At 39.2% G+C, this 20092-nt stretch overlaps 1 protein-coding gene across 2 annotated transcripts in view; it reads right to left on the reverse strand.

Moving 5' to 3' along the window:
• Window positions 1-2793: 2793 nt before the first annotated feature.
• The window catches only part of NFXL1 (nuclear transcription factor, X-box binding like 1), a 50097-nt gene continuing 32798 nt past the window's right edge, over window positions 2794-20092 (reverse strand). The window contains exons 19-22 of one of the 2 annotated variants that reach the window (XM_064449384.1): window positions 16253-16357; window positions 14953-15039; window positions 11460-11513; window positions 2794-6081 (exon numbers count right to left, since the gene is read on the reverse strand). In XM_064449384.1, coding sequence (XP_064305454.1) covers window positions 5908-6081; window positions 11460-11513; window positions 14953-15039; window positions 16253-16357 — 420 coding nt within the window. In that variant the 3' untranslated portion in view covers window positions 2794-5907. Of the gene's footprint in view, window positions 6082-6111; window positions 9545-11459; window positions 11514-14952; window positions 15040-16252; window positions 16358-20092 lie in introns of those variants that run through there. The other variant, XM_064449385.1, reaches the window with a different exon arrangement.

The following is a 20092-nucleotide window of genomic DNA, read 5'->3' on the forward strand; positions in this document are numbered from 1 at the left end:
TGGCATGGGGATGGCGAGCCCGCGCCGGGCGCCCGGGTCCACCCACCCGCCGCTCCGGGGCGCCGGGGGACCCGCCTGCCTCCGGGATGCTCTGTGTTGCACGTTACGGTCACGCAAAGGCTTTCGTTTCACCCCCGGGGTAGGGAGTGTCGCGCCTACAGGGACCGCACAGCCTTTCCCGACCCGAAGGAGGGGGAGAAGGCGCTCCCGGGAGCCGGCGATGGGCTCCTCCAGCGGGGAACGCAATGGGGGTCGGGTCCCAGCCCCTCCGGCGGCCACGCGAGTCCGTCGTGCCCCGTTCCCCCCCGCGCCGTGCAGGAAAGGCGGGGCGGGCGGCCGGGGGCAGCGCACCTGTCCCCCCGCCGCTCCCGGCCGTGACCGGCCCCCGCGACCCGAGGGATGCAGGGGCGGGCTGGTTGTCGCAAAGCTCTCGGAGCAAAGCTCTCATGCCAAGAGACAAGTGCCGCCAGAAGCTGCAAGTGACAGAGCAAATGCCCCACCCCCGTGAGACATCGGCTTTTAAGGCTTGCATTTTGATGCATTTGTCCCCTCTTCCCTGTATCTGCAGCCAAAGACGTCGGTTGTGACCGAAGCCCGCCTCTGTGTACATGACGGAGCTCGCAAGCGCTATCCAAGAATGATAAAGCCAACAGGACAGAGAGCACGCATGGTGGGCGGCAGCGGTGGGGGCGACCACAAGAGCAGCAGTTCAGGACCCTTCCAGGAGCCACGGGGAGCTGTCACTGGCACCACGGCTGGGTTCTGAGATGACATTTGTAAAACGGAAAGGCTTCCAGTTCTTACTATGCGTGTTTTTGTGCTTCTGAAATGCTATCATTCAAAACGTGAGTCAGAAAACACCCCCAAAAAAAAGATCAACAACCACCTCGACATGAATATGGCTTCCAACCCTGGTAACCACGCTTGGCTATCAGTGAGGATGATACCCCTCCTATACAGAGTTTGTTTATATACGTCTAAGACAAACAGTTCTTCCTGGCTTTTTTCCAGCTTGTTCCCCAGCTATCCTTATTTCCATACCTTTGGATTTATGACATGTCACTTTGTGTGCAAACTTTATGGGGCAGAGACTGGGCGCTCTGTGTTTCTGGAGTGCCTTCGTACCCAAGTCCTGCTCGTAGTAATTCAGCCCTGCATTTTTTTTTTTTTACCCAACCAAGCAAAGTCCCCTCTGGAGGAAAACAGTGTTTTTAGTTTTAAAACAATTGCTCAAGTAATAGGAAAAGCATGGGAAGAGACAGAAGAAGCAAGAGCATTTATGCAAAATCTTCAAATTGCTTAATGTAAAACAACAAATATTTCATGCTCTGCTGCTGATAAAAAGAGGACTCAAACCATAATTCATTACTTGCTACAGTATTTTACAGAGGTTAGCCCTGTCAAAAATTACAGTAAGAACAAATGAAAATTGAAATCTTAAGAGGTGCAGTACATGGCTCAGACTGCAAAGGCAGCTTGGCCTTGGAGGAAGGATGTCTTCTCTTTGGCAGCACTACTGTGAATTCCAAACCCCAAACCGATCTTGACTCCTGATCTCATACCAGTTTCCACAAGCAGGGGAGCCATTCGAATTGCAGTTTCACAACTACAGTGTTCAGCACGCAGAAAGCGTAAGCCGAGTTCTGGTTTTGTTGGCAATTTTATAGAAGTCACTGTACGAGAAACAATTATTTAGATTAAATAGAATTTGGTGGAATTAAGCCACAGTTCTGTCGGAGTATGGCTTATTTCTAGACAGCTGCCATTTAGCCTACCTTATAACTGACTTTAATGTCTTGCAGAGCTCGTATTGAGACACTATCCACACGAGAAACCTGTTTTCTGGTAGCATGGCATATAAACATTCCAACAGAGTCCAAATAATTCATTAACATGTAACCATTAGTGGCAAGAATTAAGCATGCCTCATTGTCTCGTAACTAATTTGACTTCATTTGACTTTTCTCTAATTTTTACCTTGCATTTGCCTTCCTAGTAAATACAGACCACTACAATATCTCCATTTTATAATTCTTAGGAGCGATTGATTGATTTAATTGAATGATAAGGGCAGGCATGAATACAAATTTACATTCATGAAGGAAGAAAAGGGAGTGACTTAAATGCCCATAGGTAACAACTGGTAACGGGATGAAATCAAAGCAGAAGAGGAACAGCTGAACTAAATGAAACTGAGGACAGGGTCACCCAAGGGCCATCCATGTGAGCATACTCCACCCTAAGCAAGCACTAGAGAGCAGCCATCACATGCATCAAACTTCCACTGCTTGGCCCAGGAACGTCCTTCCGACCAAGCATCTCTGTGCTCTAACCCACAAGCTCGCTCTCAGAAAAGCTGGCATATAGCAGAGATGCTTTGGAGCCGGGACTATAAACTCGAGTTCAGTGCTTTAAAGCCACAATCGCAGAAGCTTTTATGAACACATTTTGGTGCTATCTGCAGAGTAGTTTCCTTCTCTAGTAAAGGTCAGGGCGAAAGTCTAATAGATCAGCTGTATTTCCCCATGAGACCAAAAAAACCCAATCTACAAAGTCCATTTCCATTTGTTTCATCTTAAACTACTTCCCCAACCCATTCTCACAATTTTGTCAGAGCAGTAACGTGAAGGAACGTGTCTATGGAAATCCAGCATTAATCTGAGCAGTAAGAGCGCAGATCACCCCCAGAGAAGGGAACAAAAAGCATGCCTAAGCCTTCAGCTGCGGTACATCAGTCATCATTACCCGGGAGGAGTTTGCTGCTTTACTACACCAGTCCTTGAGAACAAACCATTTTTCAAATTGTTTTCAATGTGTTTATTGTCCGAGTTGGTTTTTACATTAAATTAACACACACAACAGCTTTGTTATTGTTACAAGGAACAGACTTGCCCAAGGCGTTCACAATCCAAAATGTATCGATGACCTGTAAGCACCTTGGTTCAGCAGAAAGACGAACGCTCAGCAGAGTGCACTCAGAACAAGGAAAAACCCCTCCAAGTTTTTCAATTTCACACAGAGCTAAGTATTCTGCACGTTAAAGTATCCTCCTCACCAGGATTCTCTCTCTCTAGCTTCCCTTCAACAGCAGGTCAGATTATATAATTTGTTTTAATGTATACTTAGCAATATGCATTTTCTTTTAAACTGTTATAATTAAAAATATTCACTCATTACCTTATGTAACAGTACATTTCCTTTAAATTGCTGAAAACGCCCCCCTACCTTCAGTTCAATATTTCTAGAATTCCCATCTTTCATGTATATTGAATAACAGGTGATTTTATCTGTACCTTTTCCTTCAAAGGTTGCCATGCTTGCAACATGCAGCTCCAACCAAAATAAAAAGCGAAAAAATTAACCGTAAAAATAATTTAAAAAAACCAAATAGAACCCAGTGATTTATTAAACTGCAGATTGCTCGAACCCCCACGCTTCTTTATGCCAAGAAACAAATCTCTGGTTCAGCAGGCAGACCAACAGAGTGCAAGTGACTCAGATGGCTGGATAGAAACTATCTGAATAAAATTTCAAAAATAAGTATGTCTCGCATATGCGAGGCTCAGGAGAGATACAAATCCTTTAAAGAAAGGGAATGCGCCTACTCATACACGCATTTGTATGAATGGAATGAATTTCTGAAGATTCTTGTGCTTTCTTATTACAGTAAAGATGATCAATGAGAAGCAAGTCTTTTCCTCTCCAATATTTCATCCAAATACTGCAAGATATGCAGAAAAGAACACTAAGAACTACATCAAACATATAACTCAAGTGCAGTTCATTTTTATAGCCCTGAAGAGAGATACGACTTCTCTCTGCTCTAGAGGCAAAGAGAACTTTACATTGTACTTGTTTTGAAGAAAAAGCTAGCAGTAAATAGAATAACGAGTTATACCCGTGTCAGAGAAAAGCTCTTTCCACAGTGGTCTCATTCATGTTGATCTGCATATTTCACCTACAAAGGTATCTTGTATTTGTATTTTTGGAAAATACATCACATTTTAGTTCAAGCTGAACAAAAATCTCTCTCTTTCTCCTCTCAGTGACAGGATAGTTCCTGGCATAAGTAGTCACATAATACCATCACCTGCTCGATTAAAGAATATGGAATTATCTTCCGGGAATGAGTATTATAGAACAGAGTTAAAGTAGCAATATGGAAAACTGTTTATTCCTTACACTAGAAAATAAAAGAGAATTCAACAGAGATGCAACTATGATTGCCTAGTGTAATTTCAATTGATCTACAACTTTACATGCTAATGGCCTGACAAGACAGTAGTATGTCTAAAAATAGATTTTAAAAACCCCCAAACATAAGTTGCTATCAAATAGCACCAATCCCTGCTAAATATTGCCAAGTTTTCCTTACCTCTCTTCTCTTTCACCAAACTTGGGTGAAAAATTGAAAAGAAAGTTATTTTCTCCCCATTTTGTCAATCTGTGCAATCTAAAAGCTACTGCCTTTTGCAGCTTTTCTGGTGTGGTGGGTTTTTTGTTTTTTTTTCCTGCTGCTGAACCATAATTACAATTAGGTATCAGCTCAAATTAATAACAGGTCCCTTTACAAGTGGGCCAAAATCATCCAGAAGAGCTTTCAGACAAGCTACAATCTTCTCTACTAATTCACAGAAATGGTCCCACTGCTTTTGCAGGATTTGGGTTGAAATTATATGCCAGAATTACAAGGACAACCTAATGCCCTTTGGCTTTGTACCTCATCTTTCACAGGATCTTGCAAGCACTTTTCAGTTACCCACAATGCTCAAGCATCAGCATAAGATTTCCAGCACAGGTTTAAAAATTCAGTTTTCTGATTTCCCCCACTCCGGAATTTAACTTGCAGTCCCTCAGCTGGGACAATGTAGCTTCTCTAGCAATCTCGAAGCTGTGTAAAGCTTTCGGTTCTACCAGCAACACTGACATCCCAACAGCAAGGCATTCGAACTGTAAGAAAATACTTAAACATTTAAAAGATTAGCTAGATAGTTTACATGTGATTAGCAAGCCCCATCCAGACGGCTTCAGAACAACACATAATTGCGTTGTTACACTATTCAATTACATTTTTGCACATGTATGCAAACATTAAAACGCGACATTTATCTATCCAGTCAAGTGATGCTCTAAGTTCAACTTCAAATTGCTTCTCTGCTGTTGGCGATGGGGGCAGTGATGAGAACACATCCCTGTATCCTGAAACTACTTTATATCCGTGTTCAGCATATGCCTCTGACCACTAAATGAAGTTTTCAGTTGCTTTGAGGAAACAAGGTGGGGGGAGACCAACCAAAAACCAAACTCCACAGTCTGTAAGGGGGCCCATTTTATTGTTTGTGATAGAGTTGACTTGGAAGACAGTTCACATTTCCTTTTTCTGAACAAAGTTCTGACACGAGGCCCCAGAATATGCAAGCCTAAGTGATCTGAAGTTCCCCATTAGTTGTTGTAATTGAAACTGGCATGAAGCACAGAAATTATTGTGTGATACAACATAAAGACTAGCATAAGAATACTAATCTTCAATAAACCACTAAATTGATTTTACAGATAACAAATATTCAATAAAGCATTTTATACTAAGCTGTTTTTAATATTTTGAGATGGAGACAAGGAAAAGTAACACAAAATATTAATAGAAGAGATGTTAATGGATCTCAGTCAGTCAAATTACATCAGCACTTCAGTGTAGACTAAAATCTACTATTACTTTCAGTGTCTGATTTCAGTTTTCTGCTGAGAATTGACAGCAGAAGGTGACACTTCTTCCCTCCCCTGCACTTTTCTTGGCAAACAGAATACATACATAATCTATGCATATTAAGTTTTGGTACACACAGACTAACATTCTAGGAATAATAGCTACCTAAAGCCCAACTGAGGTATATTAAATATTGAGTTCTTTCAGTCATTGTAGGCCATGAGCCATGCAACCATCACAACAGCAACCCCGAACACTAGCAGCATAATAAGGTTCTTGTATTTTTGCCATGATGATTGTTCAACTTCTACTTCATCCTTTCTTCTCTTGTTCTTTCTTCGCCCTTTTAATCTGTTTTCAAAAGCTTCCAGTTCAGCCTAGATGAAGAAAACCAGAAGTAGTTGACATTTGTGTCAGAATTAAAACCAAGGAAATGTGCAGATTTTAAATAACATTCCCAAAAGCCAGTTTATAAAAATAACTGGCAGCCAATGGAAGTTATACATCTCTTAGAGACGAGATAGTAGCACTTTGTCCCGTGGTTACAAAGCACTGCGCTTCCAAGTATGAAACCATTGTTTAGTTTCCCATAAAGAACATCGCCAAAAATGCAACCAACTGAAGTTTTACGTCAAATTTTTTAACTCAGGCTGAATACGTTAAACAAAAATGAGATTGTTATTTCCATGAAATATGTTTAAAATACATTATTTTTCCTATTAAAGAAAAGCACTTGTATTTAAGCTATTACAATAACATATATAAAAGCATAGGCTGAAATCTTCAAAGACACCCCCATGTAATAAGGATGCGTTCTCTGCTAAAAATAAATTATTAAGAATATAAATAAAAATCTATCATCTTTCCACCAGTTCTTTATATTTTGCATGCTCAGCTAAATTGTAGATTAATAGCTATAATCTTAGATGGGCACAAAAAGATTCCATTTGTTAAGTGTCATAACTTGACTCTCAGTCACTAATGGATGATTGCAGTAGGTACACAGCATCCTTCAAAGCACACACTCTTAGGCCCAAAAACAAAGCAAAGCAACTGAAAAAATAAGAATTACAAGCTTCCACCCAGAACAGTAGTTTCAGGGTGATGCCTGGAATCAACAGTAGGATCCTCTGATCCCTGGTCCTCGTCCCCCTCCACATCCTTTTAAAAGGGTATAAAGAGAACACAGGCAAAACCCCTATTAGGGTACAAAGCTGAAATAAAACTGGAATTAGGCAGGCTGGAACAAAGAGGGTAAGACTGGGATGAGACTCCAATGAGGAGCCATCTCATTGCTAGGAAAGTCAGAAAAGATGCTCTAAAGGAGATTTGAAACAGACTAAAACCAGAAAAGGTCCAACAATTATCTGGAGTTTTAGGTAGAGTTGTCAGCTACTAGGGAAAGCATGGGACAAGGAGCAAGGGAGCAGAGAGACCAGATGAACTGAAAGAGAGAAGAAAGATGGGAGCAGCAGAGCACAGCAAGCCAGGACTGGCTGGGCAAAAGGCGCAAGATTGAGCTGAGGCAGAGGAAACATGGACAGTGAACAGAGACAAAGCCTGGCCACAAGAGGAAATAAATCTACATGACTACTACTGCAGTGCTGCCAGGAAGAGCGGGACTAAGACAATACGGTAGGTGCATTAAAGAAACAAGAATAAGGCTGTTTTGGGAAATGGGCAGAGTAGTAGTCCAGTAAATATAATTTTCCTTTGGAACTCAAGATTGCCTGATGTCTGGTCTTCCTCTGCTGACAGCGAGTATTTGTCAGAGTTTCACAAAGCAGATCTTACTTCCCTTCTTGTGCCAGATACCACTGTTAGCGGGAGAAAGGGACCCATTTTGATGTCTATTCTTTTGTACCTAATAAAGGCAGAAATTATTGGCGCTTCTCTGACGATATGGGAGAAAAGTTCAAAGTTCCCACAGCCTGCCATTTGAAACAAGATTACTTTCAACTAGCTAATCATCCTTTAGAAAAGCAAAGTATTTTAATGAAACAGTTTTTCAAAATCCAAAATCTGGAGGCAACTGCAAAGTTCTTAAGGTTTCATACATAATATGGCAGTATTTCATTTTACAGAGCAGCTAAAAAAAATTTGGGGCTTCTATAGTTATTATATACTTGTGATCTGTAAGTTTTAAGAGCAGAGTGCTTCATGAATTGCAGTAATCTGAATTAAAATATAGGACTCGAACTATTATGTAACAGGTACTGAACTGCTTTCCTAGCGATCTTTATAAAAACCCAGCTAAAAATAAAGGCATTAAAAAGAGCAAAACACAGAATGAAGAAAGGTTTGTGGGCAGAGAATACTAGAAAGAAGCCATCACTATCCTTGAAAAGCTACCTACGGATTTTATGTATCTGTCATCATTCCCAAAGTGTCACCTCAATGATCTCTGAACAACAAAGCAATGGTTGTGCTCAGTCTTCAAACTACCTTAATTTTTCAAGCTAAAGAAGCTCAAGCTTTTTATTTAGAGTAAGAACCTCACTTCTTTGTGTACAGACATATCAAAAGTGAAACAAAATGCATTTATTTAAACTGTACACTCAAAACAATTTGATGTCAGATAACGTCTAACTTGGTGTTGCTCGGGTACTGGATGTGGCTCCTTCATGCGTTACTCTCTATATTCTTCCTGCACTGGAAGGAGCAGCAGCCCCACGGGAAAATGTAGTTAAATGAATGCAAATAACAGTGACTACACAGACGCAAAGCATGTATCTTGAAATTGCAGGTCTTGTATTTTACAGGGAGGGGGTGGCAGGCTCTTGACTTTTGTAACTTCTAAGGAGCTGTTAAAACATTTTTCTTTCTAAGAGGAAAGGAAACAAAATCTTTCACACAACTCATTAAATTAGAATTCAGGTTTAAGACCTTGACTATCATTTCTGAAACTCTTGACTATTACCACTTAGCTCAAAAATTTAACCAAATCTTTTACGCTCAAGTGGGACAGGGAGAAAGCTTGGTCCGAATTGTTAAATAATTGAAGCACTGATCTTTTTTCCACCTCTACCAATTGTGAAAACCCTGGCCTCACATGGTGCCTCTGAATTAGAAGCAGAGGGAAAGTTTGGCTGCTCAGGCCATGACAAGAAGCCTAACCAAGCTGTCTTCCTTCCACTAAGAAACAAGTGATTCCATCTGTGAATGGTATTAGCAGAAGCTGCTACCAAATATAGCAAACACCAAAATATAAATGTGCAGACCTACCAGAGCACTAACTAGTTTGTATATAAAGGATTTAATGAAGTATTAATCAAAACATGTCTCAAGAAACTGTGACTAACAGATGGACTGTCTATATAAAACTGTGCTAATGAGATCAGGAGGGTGGTACGAGATGCAAACTTTTGTCAGAAGGGAGTATACTCAATATCAGAAGGGAGTATACTCAAAGATATACTATTAATGTGACCCAGCAGCCTATGATAGTGCTTGTCCTCAAATCTGCATCACCAGATGGCAGATTATGAGATCAAATTGGAGGGGAATCAATTTCAGATAAAAGGCTGCAATAGCTGAGGTTAGTACTTGTGTGCAATTCTGGAGCCTATTTATTAATTACTGTGTCCTATTTGTTTTAATTGGTTTTGTCCTGTTTTTTTACTGCTGTCCTGCCGTTTGCTATTGTGCTATATAATTGGCCACTCTTAATTAACCTTTCAATAGGCTTGATTATGTATAGGTGCAGTCTTCTATCCCTGAAGCTGCATCCATCACAAAACACGTCCACAGAAGCAGTTGCTGTATTTTGCTCCAAGGTACTGCTGGGCTGTAACTGTGAGCCTTCAGTGGACGTACAAGTAGAACGCAACGGTGGTGTGACTGCAGAGAGAAACAATCACTGCTGCAGAATCAAGACAAAAATAATGTTGCACACTGTGCTGGTGGAGTGAATCTGCTACAGCTTCAGAGGAGCGTCACTCCTGTGCCTTTACCAGAGGGACTGTAAGTTAAGTGATTTTGAGGCAGAAATCATTAGTAACTGGGATACCTTCTGGAATGCATGAAAACACAATCAGTGCAATACAAACACCAGCAACTTTGAATTTGAAGCTCTAAAATTGTAAGCATGTTCTTTACATGTGTAAATGTCCGTTAGTACGCTTCAGTACAGCAGCTTGCATAACCATCAGTTAGATTACCTCTGCCTAACAAAATGTTTCAGGAATCTGCATGCAAGCTACACTTCCTGACCTATGTCCCAGAACTAACACTTCCAAGGTCAACTTAGAGAACAACGATTAGACCAACTTAGAGAATGACAGAACAAGGGGCTATGGTTTTAAACTGAAGGAGGGTAGATTTAGACTGGATACAAGGAAAAAGTTTTTTACAGTGAAGGTGGTGAAACACTGGAACAGGTTGCCCAGAGAGGTGGTAGATGCTCCACCCCTGGAAATATTCAAGGCCAGGTTGGACGGGGCTCTGCGCAACCTGATCTAGCTGAAGGTGTCCCTGCTCAGTGCAGGGGGATTGGACTAGATGACCTTCAAAGGCTCCTTCCAACTCAAACTATTCTATGATTCTATGAACAGGAAGAATTAGCAAACTATGAGTTGTATGAGGGAATGTGATCAATATTGTAGACAGTTGAGGCATGAATGTCACAATAAACGTTGCAAAATGATCACAAAACAGTGCCTGGTCCCCTGGACAACAGGTACATAACTGCACAGTTTTCCTGCACAATGTGTAGACACACTCCCCTTTGAAAAACAAAAGCAGGCCTTGCTAGAGCATTGGTTGGTAGTTATAATGCTTTAATAAAGTCTCTAGACAATTAATCAAAGTAGAAGACTGTCATAACAGAAGTTGTGACCCACAGAGAAACTGTCTATCCTAATGAGATACGGAGAATGGTACAAGAGGACCTGTGAGCAAGCCTCCCATGCCCCCTTTCAAGCAGGGGGTGAGCCAGTGCACCCCAATAAAAACAGAATGTGACATCCAGGTGAAAACACAAGTATAACCTAACGCATAACAGTTGTGATAATTGAGTAGAAGGAGGGTCACAAAGCACGCACTGGACTTAGAATACGATTTGGTGTCAAATGCTCCAGCACGGGTATACATGCGTGAAGTGTTTGGAAGGACTGCATTAAGGCTGTAGCCTCCAGATGACAAACCTGACCTAGCCATCACCACCAGCCAAGCTTACAGTTATTGCCTGAAAGACGATTAGTATTAGTGTCTCCAGGCAGCTGGCACAGAAGCTTCTTGGATTACAATGCTGACAACGTATGCTCACCAAAAACAGCAATTACAGCAAATACACTTTTTCCCCCCTCCTCAGAGACTTTGAAGGACAAAGACTCATTTAGGCTTCCTCATTCTTTTGTGACGAGAGGGAGAAGGGAAGCTTTACCCAATATTTAAATTTCTGTGCCTCCGTCTTCACCAATTCTGTGGGGTTTACACATTATAAAGTGTTTGATTAAAATCAAGAGTACTTAGTATCTTAAAAATAAACTCTATTATACACAGTTAGAGTAATGCAAGACTAACCTGATTAATTATCATTTTGCATAAAATTATGAAAATTGTTTGGGAGAACATGTGGGCTCTTAACCATAGTGAATCATTCACAGCAGACATCTTAAGAGTAAGGTAACAGGACAGGAGTGACTGTGCATATCACATCACAAACTATACATCTTTCGTTACATGTAAACTAAATAATTTACTAACAAGAACAAGATGGGAGAAGAAATGGGGGAGGAAGAAGAAATGTTGATACCTGTTGTCTTCGTTTCTCTTCTTCAATAGCCGCTTTGGCTTCTGCCTCTTTTATCTGTCCAAATACACAAAGTGATAAGCAACTGTTGTAAACAGCAGCTAAACCTGTTTTCTTATAGAGTCATAGCTACTCCTATAGAATAGTTCTCTCAGCAGAAGTGAGCAAAACCTCCATCAGGTGAGCTCTTAACTTATTCAGATTACAAAATATTCTTGGAAAAAGCTGCGTCATCTCACATTTGGAAAACACGGAACATATAATTGATGCTACAAGGCTATAAATTGAAGTTCTGACTTCAACTTGACAAGCTCAACCATCAAATATAAAGCCTAAAAAGAATAGTTTGTTCACTAACAACCAGGAAAATCCCTAAAGACAGTTATTCTAAGTTATCAGCAACTTTATCTTCAATTCAGTACACTGCACACATACAGATAATTCCTATACATGTATATAATTTACACACACAATTTCTTTCCAAGTACTTTAAGTATTCACTGACTACTAGAGCAAAAGGAAACCTCTATATTTGTACCAAATAAGACATGTATCGGATAACGCATAACCAAACTGCTTTAAAGCTCTTTGTATAATACAGACCAAATGTAACTTTAATCATCAGAAAGTCATACGAAAAGAAGTCATGGGAGTTACAACTTCTAATTCTATACAAGTGTTTTGTAGCATTCAAGAAAGCAAATTAAATACTCGAAATTATTCAGAAAAGAACATACAGAAAAAATGTCAATATGTAAACACATGATGCACTTGAATCTTAGCTCCTGCATTCAGTTTTGGTCCTGCAATAACAAAAGAATGTAAAGCCTGAACATACACAAAAGACAATAGGATGGAGTGGCTTCCATCTAAAGAGATGCATAGCTAGGATTCATAAGGTGACTAACGGCACAAAATCCTCAAGAGCATAAAGATGCCAAATAGGCATAAAAGATCAATAATTATTTTTCATAATACACCAGCAAATGCATAAAATGAACTTACCAGGAGGCTGGCTTATAAGAGAGGGAAGTATTCTACTCCCACACAGTATCTGGCTAAATTTAGAAACTCAGTGCGACGGCATGTTTACAGATGCCAAAAGTTTATGTCGACTGAAAGACAATTAGGCATGCTAACAGGAGGTATATCCAACAGAGACCATTAAACAGAAAGACACCCGCTCGATCTCTAAAATTCCCATAGTCAGAGATCACTACAGTAATAGTAGTAACAGGAAGAGTATACTGGGGAAGTGTATGTGTCTGCCTTCTTGTGCACATTTCTTGGACCTTTAGCATTGCTGCCACTGAATCACCACCTTAGAAAAGTTAGATGTAAAAATCTGATTAATAACTTGAAATGTAAAACACCCTTGATTCTATTAACTGGATGATTTCCATACTAACAGTGACAATAGTTTACTAAATATGGAATGCGCAGGTGGAATTTGTTCCAAACAATTTGCAATTCAAGAGCTCTTGATGACTAAGGAGAAAGCATACCAGCCCATCCTTTTGCACACTGTAGCTCAAACATTGTGCACTGGGGACAGAATCAATAGCACAGTCCTATTTGCAGGTTTTCAGACAATTTTTTAAATTGCTAAACTGTATACCAAATAAAACCATTACTGAGAATTTAATTAATTGAGACACAATGGCAGAGTCTATCTTTAAAGAAGTGTATAGAAAACATTTTCAGCCAAGCACGTTTGAAATCGCGGTCTGGTGTGGAAAAAAACTGCACAACCAGCCTCCTGGTATTTCACTGCCATCTAACGGCAGAACTCCAGCTCCAAAAGAAAAAGTGACCCACAAATGTGGGAAAAAAGTAACAGAAGAGCTGCTTTTTACACTGGCGTGGTCATATTGGTGTAAGATACACAGGTATAATATACATAGGTAGAGGGAAGATTAACCATTACAATGACAATATGGAAAAACATTTCTAGAACTATTTATTTAATAAAGTGTACAGTAGAGACAATTCCTCAGATGTGCATACTCACTAGGTGCCATACATGAAGAGTTTTATTAAGAGTTAACATACTTTGTTTTTTGAAATTGATGGTTATTTTGCAACTGTGCAAACTAAATTATCTTTGTAAATGTCTGCTGTTTTTAACAGACTTTTTCCAGTCTTGACACATTAAACAGTAATGACATAATAAAGTACTTTTGTCAAGCCCATATGATGGGAGAGCATTCTAGTACGTCATTTGCAAGTCAACACAGGCTATAAAGAGGCAGCTAGTAAGAGTTTAAATAGAACTTCATAGCTTCTTATAAAAAACCCAAAACAAATAAATCCATGTTCTTCTGTGAGGAAGGTACACACAGCTAGGTTATGCCAGACAGTATATGCCTGCGGCATTGCTTATAGTAGAAACTTGTAGTCATTTGCTCACTGAATTAAACCTTTCCTCCCTGTGGATTACAATATCAGGGGTGAGAAACAGGAATTAGTATCTGCTGAAGTAAAACAGCAGCTGACACTGCACTGCACCACACTGAGACATGCTGCTGTGCCCCAGGTCATGCAGGCTCTTGTGAATTCACCTTGCTTTAGTGCACTCCATGTCCTATCAACTTACCTGCACGCTCTTACTGGAGCTGTTTGTTATGGTTGGGATTTTCTAAAGGCACATCTGAAGAGTCTTAGCACTTGACCTGCTTGCAAACTTGCAGGATTTGAACTATGTGGTACTTGTTAGAACTTGCCAGTCAGTCCTGAAAGTCTGAACAGAAGCTGAAAAAAGTCAGCTTTATCCATTGAGTTTTTGGGTAGTACATTTATTACATCTAACACTTACTTGATAAAAACCAAGCGAGTTACACACCAAATCTTTTTGTTCATTTTTTTATAAAAGGCTTATAAGAGCAAGGCTGATATTCTGTCTCTCTGGGCGACTGCATGCAGCGATTTCTTTACTTCACAAAAGGGCAGAACTAGGGAGAAGTCGTATTTACAGCAGGCTAAAAAAAGTATACTGCAATTGCTGAAAACTCTGCATTCTTCTGGTACAGGGTAACTAATACAGTGTGGCAGGATTACACTCCTCATGCTGGACAAGTTGAGCATTCAACGGCTGCAACTTTCACAGGAAAAAGCAGATCTAACAATGCCATGTGAAGTGACCTGGCCCTAATCCTACAGCACTGATCATCAGCGATTATTTTTATCATCACTGATCATCGCTTGTTCTCTGCGGAAGAGGAAAGAACCAGTTCTAACAAATTAAAAAAAAAAAAAGGAAAATAATGTTGTTTGAACTTAGTATTTCACTGAGTTAATTAACACTGTCTACAAACATTGTAATTCTCCCTACTAAGCCAAATGCAAGTCTGAAAAAGTAGCCACTATTAAACAGCACATCTACTTATGCTGTATTCTTTTTGCTAGTATTGCCATGAAAAAAATAATTCTGCGTTCATTTTTTCCCCACTTTTCTTGAAGCACTGAGAAGAAATTATAGCTGCAACGGATACATTACCTCAGCTGCTTTCCGTTTCATTTCCTTGCATAATGCATCGCATTCCAGTGAAACTTGGCCTTCTTGTAGCTTGCTGCACTGTATTTCCTGTTAAGTATAATTTGAGTCTTTTTATAATCGTTTCCCTATAGAAAACTTTAGTTATAATGTCCATTCTTTACAAAAATTATAGAACATTCTTCAGTAAAACATAGGTTACACAGAAAATAAAGGTAATGATTAAGTGTTATTTGAACCTGTAACTCTGTATAAATTAGCTTATTCAGAAAGACGGAAAAGAGAAAAGGACAAGTTGAAAGCAAGATCAAATCAAATAGTCCAGTTTAATTTCTCTTCTCTTTTCTCACTTGTTTGCCTAAGACAAAGTAAGATAAACTGAATTCTGGCAGAAAGAGCTAGCATTCAGAGCCTCAGTAATTTCAAATATGTTCTCTTAACTGGCTGAGATTACAGGGCAAGATCTGGTCATGAGGAAAATAAATTCTCACTCAGTGTTCCTCCCCTCCCTCTAAGAAAAAGGACAAAAAAAAAAAGCTCAGTTTGAAGCACTTGTTCTGTACATGTCATCCTTTCTCCGGCTGAAGCCCCCACCTGCAAGACTTCAGGTTGCACAAGACATTTCTTGGAGAAGCTGCAAACTGGGGAATTGCAGCCTGTTTGGAAGTCTCAGAAGTCAACTTGGTCCAGAGAAATCATTTAAGCACCTTTTAATTAAGCCAGATAATTATTTTTTCATCAAGTCATTATTATTTGCTAAGACTTCACATCAATTTCTGTTCTTCCCCCAATAATACTTTAGAGCTATGATAAACTTGTTACATTACTTTGTCCCTTATCTTTGTTAGAAGCTAAGGATGCTGATGCCTGTCTTTGCTTTTAAGTTTGCAGAGAACCACAACTGATTACATTAGTTAAGGATTCACAACATCTGTGCTTGTTCCAATTTATGTAATGATAAACTTTCCCAATATCATCAGAAAAATGTGGTGGTTTTTTTATTTCTCAAATCACTCTAGGTCATCTGACTATTCTCGCAATGGAGCTACAAAAATTGAAGTGTGCTTGAAGATAAAGCTATTTTAAGTCAGGCAGCTAACATATTTTAGCACTAACAGGATTTTTATAGTCTCCAGTGAATCTTCTGGTATTGCAGCCCAGATCTTCAGCTGATGTGAACTGTTATAGCTCTGCTAGAGTAACTGGACCTATTCTAATCTGCACCAGAGACAATCCATCCATACGAACCTAGGAACATATGAAGAAAATACATTGTTCTCAGAACTGTAACTTACAAATTTACCTTTTTCAGTCTCTTACAGACACATCGGAGTTTAACCTTCTGGCTGCAGTTCAGAGGACAGCTACCTGAATGGCAGATCTCTTTACAGCGGTGACCACAGGGCAACTATGAAGAACAAAACACACGAACAAAAATAAATGATTGTAAAATTACAAAGAATGAACTGTTTTTATTTCAGACATAGCAGCTTAACAGAAAACTCATTTAGCTTACCAGTTTTTCCACTTGTGAAATTTTCTTTTTTTTTTTTTTTGGGCAAATGTTTGCTTGTTATTTACTGTATTTCAGTTCATGTAGAACAATTTATCTTTTCTTAGTACAGCTTGGTTAAAAAACAATTTCTCCTTTCAAATATTTCAAGAATAGTAATCTCCACAGCAATAGATAGCCTAGCTATCTGTATTTTGGGGGGAATATGAGTAGATAAGGTAAAAAGAAACTCAAAACTGAAATTAAGTGTACTGTAGCAAATTGTAGCTCAGAGACAACAAAAGAAAGAGGGGAGAATCAGAAGCAATAATACCACAAAAGAAAATTTTGCATGCGAGAATCTTCTGAACTAGGCAAAAGTCAAATGCAGGTCACCAATATTCTTCTCGTGTACAAAATCATTTCACAATATCCTGAATTTCTGCATTTGGCAGATTATCCCTTTTCTGATATCTGTGTGAGAGAGAGACTTTTTTTACTGCCACTGCAATTTTTAACATCTATAATGAAAATATTATCGTTCAATTAATGTGCTAAGAACTGAGATACTAATTTAAATATGCTGACTGTAAGGAGTGTAGCAGTGCTCCCTGCATTATACTAGATAAAATTTTCTCCTTTCTGTTAAGAACTTCACTGAAAATATACCTTGCCCATACACATGCCCATAAGAAATCATCACAATAGCCATTTTTCATTTCAATTACATAACCCAATACTGTTAATAACTGAAGGTGGAATCTCATGTAAGACATCCAATCAATTTATTTATAGAGGTAGATTTAAATCCCCTAACTATTTTAAATGGCATTGGATAGTGCCCTTTCTTAAAGGTGAACTTTCACCTCTTCACTGCCATCAAGGGATTAACACAACTTGGAAAATGCTCTAAGCCACACAATTTTAAGATAAATCTTTTCACAGTTATTAAAATGTATACATAATACAGCAGTTCATCCACAAGAATGGGAATACTATGTAAGATCATTATAAAAACCAGGTGTATACACTTCTTGTTGATTAGTAAATTTGGATTCTTAGAAGTCCATTGGAACTGGCTGAACCTCTGAGTTAGTATCATGAAACACATACCTAAACAGAATGCAACATTTTCTGATTAAAAATTATGGAAGACACATAAATTTTTATGCCCATGCCAGTTACAAGCAATTATTACACTGCAGTTTAGGCTCAATTTTTTTAGTCACTATTTCAGCACATTTCACACAGGATTAGAAGGAACATCTAAGTCATCATGTTCAGTCCTAAAGTCCAGTCCTCCTAAAGGCAGGCACCTCCTATGATCCCTCTAGGACTGTATGAAGCCTTACCACGAAAACAGTCTCCCATTCTGCTCCCTTTCTACTGTTGCGCTAAGGAGGCTGTTCCACGAGCTCCCTGCAAGATGCAAGAGCTTTTTTTGAATTTCCTACATTTATTGTAGCCAGTCTAAACCCCTTAGTTCTTCTTCTCACATTGAAATATTTCTCTACTGTCCTTTCATACAAGGCTTTTTATTCCCATAGTATTGCTTCATTAAATTTCAACCAGCTTAAAACAGTGTTTCTTGAATATAGTAGCTAGAACTGCATGTAACATTCTAAACGACATCTCCATAGGAAGGACTTAGTCTATTAAGAATAAGGTGAAATTAAGGCATTGTACAATCTTCCCCAATACATCTTCAGCTCTCAGTTGCATTTCTCTCTAGCTAATCATGCTGTGACAATAAGAATTTCTGCTGTTTCCTGGGAGCTTGTTATTAGACTTGACACACATGGTCTTACTGCTTTTTTCAGTATCTAATAACATGTCCCAAACACATACATTCTGCAGATGCATTTCCTCAGTTGTTATGTACTGACAACACTCCACAAGTTTTCACAGGAAAATTCCAATGTTTTTTGGTGCCAAGGTCATTACTGAAAACAATGCAAGGTCAGGCGTCAATCCAGTCATTATTGTTAACATCTCTTGCTCCAACTTTTCATTTAGTTTTGCCGTTGTTCCGGGTTTTCTTGGAAGTGTTTGTTTTAACAAATAAAGCAGTTGTTTCCTTTAGCCCACCCTCACCCTTGTATTAACCCTCCTCTATATCTGAACTAGCTATTCACTAAGTGGCATTGACTAAATTGCTCTGCTATTTGCATTATCTGGAGGAGGAAAAAAAAATTGGTAATCTTGTCAAAGAGGAATTTAGGTTTGTTCAGGCACAACTGATCATCGGCCAATCTATCTTGCATTTTGCCTCATCTTGAAAAGATGTGGGGAGAAACGTGTCTTTAAGCCTTGTACGCTACTGAGGTCAGACTACAGCCGGGACCATGGGATCTAACAGCTGAGGTGGCTCACCAGTGTCCACAATCTTTGCAAAACCAATTTGCTACTGTGTGACCTCTGCGCAATAAGGGGGTCCTTCTCCTGGCTCCCTACCCAAGAGCATCATACACAATCTAGTCTCACCTGCAAGTCATCCTGTGCAGGCCCAAACAATCCATGACTAGAACTATTACTTCCAGCTTACTCTTCCATACTAATTAGGCACACTTCCATTAGTAGTGCCTAAGCCCAAACAAAGCGTCTCATAAAAGTGGCGTGTCAGAGCTGCGAATTCAAGACAGTAGCCTCCAACTCAACCTCCAGGTGCTACTGCAATAAAATACTTACATTGCACACCATTAGAGCAAAATTTGCATAGCACAGAAGTATAGAATCATTATTATAGGATCACAGAATCATTCAGGTTGGAAGAGACCTCTAGGATCATCAAGTCCAACTGTATATTTAATTAATTTAATTAAACTGCATGTTTAAACCAATACTGAAACCCAAATCTACACATTTAGGTCTCTGCATAGAGCTACACAGCTCACATCCACAGGCATGCAGGACAAGAATGAAGCTGGCAGTGTAACTTTCTTTTTACTCCCTCCAATGCAAAACAAACATTAAAAAAAATAAAAATCAAGAGGAGCAGTGAAATGAGTGTCAAAACAACATTTCCTCACGAACTCAGAAAACAAAAGCAATCCTACTGCTGCTTCTGCTGGATAAATAATGTAGTGGAAAAGGATTTTTTTTTTTCTTTCCTCGTTTTTAAGTGTCCATGCTGAACTGCATGTGCCCCTTCAGATCTTCATGATACTTGTCAATAGCTCATCGACTAAAGGCCAAAATGAACAGGCTTTACGTTTGACATAGCAAGGTCTTTAAAAGAGATTTAATCCACAGCTCTAAAAACAAAACAAAATAAAAATCCTGCAAGTATTTTCCCCATAAGCAATGCATTTAAATCTTAATATTATGTCTGATGATGATAAAACCCATCAACATTCATGGAGGCTTAACTGATCTCCACCAGGAGGTAACAAACACAACCTGTTAATACACACCTGATAATAAAGAAAATAAGCTATTAATAAAGAAAACAACATTTTTGAGCAGCAATCCCAGAAGCTAAGTACAAAAGATAAGTTTATCACTTCCAGACAAATGGATAGACTCTTCAGTTTAAAAGGTGGCTCTGCTTCCAGAGATCTTATGAAAACCTCCACTGCTTAAGCCAGGCATTGAGGAAAATCCTCTCATTATGGGACCAAAGCTGTGCATTGACCTTTTAAAATTAAATTT

Source organism: Phalacrocorax carbo, chromosome 4 (assembly GCF_963921805.1).
Source record: "Phalacrocorax carbo chromosome 4, bPhaCar2.1, whole genome shotgun sequence".
Taxonomy (NCBI): domain Eukaryota; kingdom Metazoa; phylum Chordata; class Aves; order Suliformes; family Phalacrocoracidae; genus Phalacrocorax; species Phalacrocorax carbo.